We start from the raw sequence: 6,358 nt of genomic DNA, 5'->3' as shown, positions 1-6,358 counted from the left end.
CTGTGCAAAGAGCTAAAGATATGGGAAGTAGACATACACTGATCGTAACCCAAAAGTTATAAAGTTTGTGTATGTGGCTCAAAACTCATTTCTGGGATTGGTTATAAGTGCATTCAATGTGTTGCCAGTGTAGTGTACTGGTTTTGGTGCATATGAGCTTTGTTGATTGAGTTTGGCCAGTCAATATTTGAATTTTAAAATCACCACTGCTGCTGTATATTCCTTCTGAGGAAGGGTGGAAAGACCGCAGGAACTGTGGTCAGGAAATGAAACAGAAATACACAAACCTAGCACATACCTTTCAAAAGTAGGCATGGAGAGAACAAATATGACTTTCCTTCTACTAGTATAGCATGCCCATAAGCCTTGTGGAAATGAGTGCAACATCCTTCAGCTCTTTTATTCTAAAGTTATGCAACAGTAAGAATACAAAACCACAAGTACATTGCTCAATGACAAATATTTATACGACCGTGGAAAGAATTGTTCCTTCAGCATTTTTGTGGTCCGATTTGATGTTGAATTCCACATGGAAATGGATGGTTCTGTCTATTAGCCATTGAGAGACATAACCATGGAGAAAATTCATAGTTTAGTAAATCAGTTGACGGTGGGTGCCCTGCATGGTGCTGCAAATGCAGTATTGTTTTTCAACTGACTGCTACAGCACCTATCATCAATTCATAACAAAAAAACAACAACTCCTTGGTTCAAAAGTTGTCCTGCATTTTGGGGGGACCTGACCAAATTCACATAGAAATGTGTAGATCTGTTATTGTAGATCTTTTATTGTCATCGGAAGCAAGTCTAAGGAGTGGTAGATCTGTTCTATGTGCTCCAATTCTATGCTTCTATGCTTCCCAGTTTTTGCGTATTTTTCTTGCGGTTGTGTACACCAGCTTCAAACAGCTGAAAATACTATATTTTTGGTTATCGTAAATATATTTCACAGCGATTTAGATGGTACAATGATTCCTTACACTAAACTTGCTTGTTTTGACACATAAACTGAAATTAAGCGAACTATTAGAATTTGAGCAATATAGTACATCTTTAAAATGAGCAATGTGCTTCTCCAAAAGTGAATGCAGGAAATGTGAGCAGGTCCTGTGGGGTCAACTAAACTCTCTCTCTATGGTCTCCATCAGGTCCACTTCTGATCCATCATACAGGACAACGGGCGTGGAAAGAGAGGGGCCATGGCTATCATCAGGGACTCTGGGAAGGAACAGAGAGATATGTCAGAAATTGTTATAACAAGAAATTGACTCGCAGAGACAGTTTCAGAAATGGGCCTAGATTAAAGCAATAGATTTATAGATGAAACTTTGGACCAAATTGTGATGCGTAATGGATACAGTCAGTGTGTAATGTGCACCATAGAGGCAATATAGCCTAGGCCTATTCCACAATCATTTCAAAGTGTAATTCAATATTTAATCATCATCTTTTTTATAGCGTATTCTCAAGTTGAAAAGTATCTACATAAATGAGCCACAATAAAGCAGTTGTTTGCAAGTGGTAACTAATCTGATCTGCCCAAAGGTTTGGTATTTTGTTATGCTCAAGGTGAATTTGATCTTGCCCGATCAGCAGTTACTTACGAGTCTGATTCTGAGCGAGGCACTGATTCCACCCAAGTTCCCTTTGTCAAGAAGTCCTGTTGAGAGTTTTGACAATATAGAGTTGTCAGAGAACACCATACAGTCCCTTCAGAAAGTATTCACACCCCTTGACGTTTTCCAAATTTTGTTGTGTTACAGCCTCAAATTAAAAGGGATAACATTTAGATTTTGTTTCACTGATCTACAAACAATACCCCATAATGTCGAAGTGGAATTATGTTTTAGAAATGTTTACAAATGAATGAAAAATGAATAGCTGAAATGTCTTGAGTCTATAAGTATTCAATCCTTTTGTTACGGCAAGGCGAGATGAGTTCAGGAGTAAAAATGTGCTTAAAGGTGCAATATGCAGACATTTTTCTGCCATATCCTGGTTGCTAAAATTCTAATAGTTTGCCTAATTTCAGTCTATGTGACAAAACAAGCAATGTGTAGTGTAGATGATCATTGTGCCATCTAAACTGCTGTGAAATATATTTTCAATAATCAAAACTATTGTATTTTCAGCTAATGTACAAAACTGCAAGTAAAAGATGCAAAAACTAAACTTAAGAATGGGAAGAATAGAAATAGCAAACACAGAACAGATCTACCATTTCATAAACTTATTTTCAATGAGAATGACAGATCCATAACACACTTTCCATGTGAATTTGGTCGGGTCGCCCAAAAAGTTACAGATTTCAGATTTAACAAGTCACATAATAAGTTGCATGGACTCACTCTGTGTGCAATAATAGTGTTTAACATGATTTTTAAATGACTACCTCATCTCTGTACCACACACATACAATTATATGTAATGTCCCTAAGTCCACTGGTGAATTTCAAGCACAGATTCAACCACAAAGACCAAGGAGGTTTTCCTATGGTTCGTAAAGGGCATCTTTTTAGTAGATGGGTAAAAAGAAGCAGACTTTGAATATCCCTTTCAGCATGATGGTGTATCCATACACCCAGTCACCGCAAAGATACAGGCACCTTTCCTAAACCGCTCAGGGATTTCACCATGAGGCCAATGTCAGAGTTTAATGGCTGTGATAGGAGATAACTGAGGATGGATACACAACATTGTAGTTCATCCACAATACTAACATAAATTACAGAATGAAAAGAAGGAAGCCTGTACATAATACAAATTATTCAAACATTGCATCCTGTTTGCAATAAGGCACTAAAGTCATACTGCAAACAAAAATGGCAAAGAAATGTACTTTTTGTCTTGAATACAAAGTGTTATATTTGGGGCAAATCCAATCCAACACATCACTGAGTACCACTCTTCATAGTTTCAAGAATTCTGGTGCCTGCATCATGTTATGAGTACGCTTGTCATCGGCAAGAACTACGGAGTTTCTAGGATAAAAAGAAACGGAATAGAGCTAAGCACAGGCAAAGTCAGAGGAAGACCTGGTTCAGTCTGCTTTCCAACAGACACTGGGAGACAAATTCACTGTTCAGCAGGACAATAACCTAAAACACAAGGCCAAATATACACTGGAGTTGTTTACCAAGACGTCATTGAATGTTCCTGAATGGCCTAGTTACAGTTTTGACTTAATTAAATCGTCTTGGAAATCTATGGCAATACTTGAAAAGAATATATCTATATATTTTTTTGTTTATTTCACCTTTATTTAACCAGGTAGGCCAGTTGAGAACAGGTTCTCATTTACAACTGTGACCTGGCCAAGACAAAGCAAAGCAGTGCGACAAAAACAACAACACATGGAATAAACAAACGTACATTCAATAACACAATAGAAAATCTGTATATAGTGTGTGCAAATGAAGTAAGGAGGTAAGGCAATAAATAGGGGATAGTGGCGAAGTAATCAGAAAAAATGTCTGTCTAGCAATGTTCATCAACCAACTTGACAGAGCTTGACAAATATTTTAAAGAAAGATTTGTCAATGTTGTTGTTCAATCTAGGTGTGCAAAGTTCTTTGAGATTTTCCCCGGCACTCACAACTGTAATCGCTGCCAAATATGATTGTAACATGTATTGACTCATTGGGTTGAATACTTATCTAATCAAAATATATTAGATGATATTTTCTATTAATAAAAAATCAAATAAAAACATTTCTCCCACTTTGACAATGCAGTGAATTTTCTGTAGATCATTCACACAAAAAAATGACAATTGAATCCATTTGAATCCCACTTAGTAACACAACAACATTTGTCAAGGGGTGTGAATACTTTCTGAAAGCACTGTATATGGTTTGCAGAAAACTTTACAATACAAACATGTAATCAGATACCAATGCCATTGGTTAAGTAATTTTAACATTTTATATAACAGGAAATAATAAATCAAATGCTGTCAATTTGATTATGCTCGTCCATCACCACTGATCAGAATGAGCTAAAATAATATTCTTACATTTTCCTGAGTGGCGCTTGGGAACTGAATGTGTGTATCTTTGGAAATGTGGTGAAAGACATGCTTGTCCTTGTTGATGACTCCTACAGAACCGTTATATGGACAATGTGCCCCCGTCCCTTCCGACAACTCAGAACTCTGCAAGTGAGGGGTTGAATTGAAATCGCTTTCATTGTGGACCCGTTTGGAATTACAGAATCCATACGTGTCTGACCCGATTAAAAGCGTCTTTTCAAAAGTTTTCCTTTTGGAACGCAATTCCCGATTGTCATATTCCTCTAGAACCCGGTCCAGTTCCATATCAACGTCATCATCCTCTGCTGAAAATTCCGAGTCGTGTCCTTCACTGTGGCAGTCCAGTTGTTGCGTTATGTTTCGTGACTGATTGAAGTTCGTCAATTTGTGTATATTCAATGGTTTGAACAAGTGACTTTCCTCTTTCGAAACATGGACTGTGTTGTCATCTCCTTTGAATGCATTTATCTCGTTGACACTCCCAGGTGCAACCTTCTTTCCACGACTACTACCGCTTCCCATGTTGTTGTTGTCCCTTGGCACCAGGCTGTAAAAATGTACGAGGCACAGCAAAGGCACGCTCCCATTGCCAGGTCCCTTGGCCCCCCCACCAAGTAATCCAAGAACTCAGAAGTTAGGTCAAAAATTAACTTGCCTCCACTCAATAGATCACCAAAAAATGTGGTTCACTTACGCACTGGAGGGAAAGCGGTCCTTATGTCTGTGGCGCAATGGAATCATACAAACACAAAGAAAAAGTGTGGAATAATTTGATCCAATCAAGACGTCTACCCGTAGCTTGCAAAACGCTGTCAAGCCATCCGTGCTTCAGCCTCCTCCTGAATTTGTACGTGCGAGTACACAACACTTTACGGTATCACGTCTTTTCTGACTGATTCGGATGCGCTCTCATGCGCAGTCAGAGAGAGATTCAGTAGGTACTGTACAAATCATTCCAAGCAAACAGTTTGAAACACATGCATTCAATATTCATTTAATTAATTTTCGTCCTTATCAAAAACAACTTTGATATTATGGGTAGAGTGAGGCTGCAGAAGCCTACCAGGGTGGTGTTTACCAAATGTTAAATTGTGAAAGAAAAAATGTCTTTACAGTCATGACACACAAATACAGTAGACACACACACTCACGCACTCACAACATTTTAGGCTTTGATTGACCCCTATGTCCAAAAAAAGTAAAAATGTCTGGTATACTTTTTTTGAGATGTGTGCGACTAGTAAAAATGTCTGGTATACTTTTTTTGAGATGTGTGCGACTAGTAGATCATTAATCCAGTGTGATGACCATTGCATCGCATAAGAGGCCTAGTGCTAAGCAACTAAGTGAAATGAATTGATTTTTTTTTAGTGAGCGCAATGCACAGTTTCTCTAGAGATAAATCAGCTCAAGCTGGAACTGTGCAAGGTAGTCGAGAGTTGTAGTTTCCAACAGGCCAATATTCAACATAGTTTAGCGCCCAGAGCCTGGTAATTAATTTAGTTACAATGACCATAATCCGTTGCGTGCCTACTTGTCTGGTCTGTGTGGTGCAGACAATAGAAATGATAGAGACCTCTGGTGGCCAAAAGGCCATTTAAGCATTCGTAGCCCCATTAAGGGCTTCCTCCATGCTTCTGCCATTTTAAAGTAGTCAACTGGGTGCGGATTCCTATGGGTTGTAGCCTCAATGGCGCTGCCCATGCTGTCACAGATGCTATAAAGACACAGATATTAAGATGAGTCCTCTATATATCTCTATGGTGCAATCATAGCCGGAGAGAAGATACAGAAGAAAGCCAATCTAGAGGGATAGAGATCAGCTGCTTTGTGAGGTATCTCTACCTGAAAATAAGTTATTGATAGTTGGTATTCGGCAGTCATAAAAGTATGCCTTATTTACTTTGAAGAACTACTAAAATAGTGATTTTGTCAGACAGCATAGGCAGCAGCTCTATAGAGATGAGATGATGACTTGGAATGAAATAATAAAGTCATCAAATAGGCCTAAAACAAATGTAAGATATATACACAACAACTGACATATTTTACTGAAGTAAAGTAATGTGAATAAATGATGGTTAAATAAGTGATAAGCATTAATGGGCAGTTACTACCATCATGGGACTTGTATTCATTGTTTTGTTCTGTGTTGTTACAGCATTCAACCTACATAATGCATGGTGCATTTAGCTCACAATGGATTATTGATCCAATAGTGGCACGTGACAAAATGTTCACCATCCATTTTTACTGTGTTAAGATTGAATTAGGTTCCCTAAAAGTTCACTGTAATAGGACAAAACACGTATTTTTCCCATGTTGTAG

At 38.1% G+C, this 6,358-nt stretch overlaps 1 protein-coding gene across 1 annotated transcript; it reads right to left on the bottom strand.

The window, feature by feature from the left end:
• Positions 1–373: 373 nt before the first annotated feature.
• LOC118362674 (uncharacterized) lies at positions 374–4,861 on the bottom strand. The gene is made up of 3 exons (XM_035743211.2): positions 4,016–4,861; positions 1,605–1,660; positions 374–1,218 (listed from the first exon to the last, which is right to left on the bottom strand). Exons 1-3 carry the CDS (start codon positions 4,550–4,552, stop codon positions 1,116–1,118), a joined length of 696 nt encoding a protein of 231 aa, XP_035599104.1. The 5' UTR covers positions 4,553–4,861; the 3' UTR covers positions 374–1,115.
• Positions 4,862–6,358: the final 1,497 nt, after the last annotated feature.

This window comes from Oncorhynchus keta, chromosome 29 (assembly GCF_023373465.1).
Source record: "Oncorhynchus keta strain PuntledgeMale-10-30-2019 chromosome 29, Oket_V2, whole genome shotgun sequence".
Classification (NCBI taxonomy): domain Eukaryota; kingdom Metazoa; phylum Chordata; class Actinopteri; order Salmoniformes; family Salmonidae; genus Oncorhynchus; species Oncorhynchus keta.
Note: the sequence above shows the minus strand (reverse complement) of the source record. Positions and strands in the feature narration are given on the sequence as shown.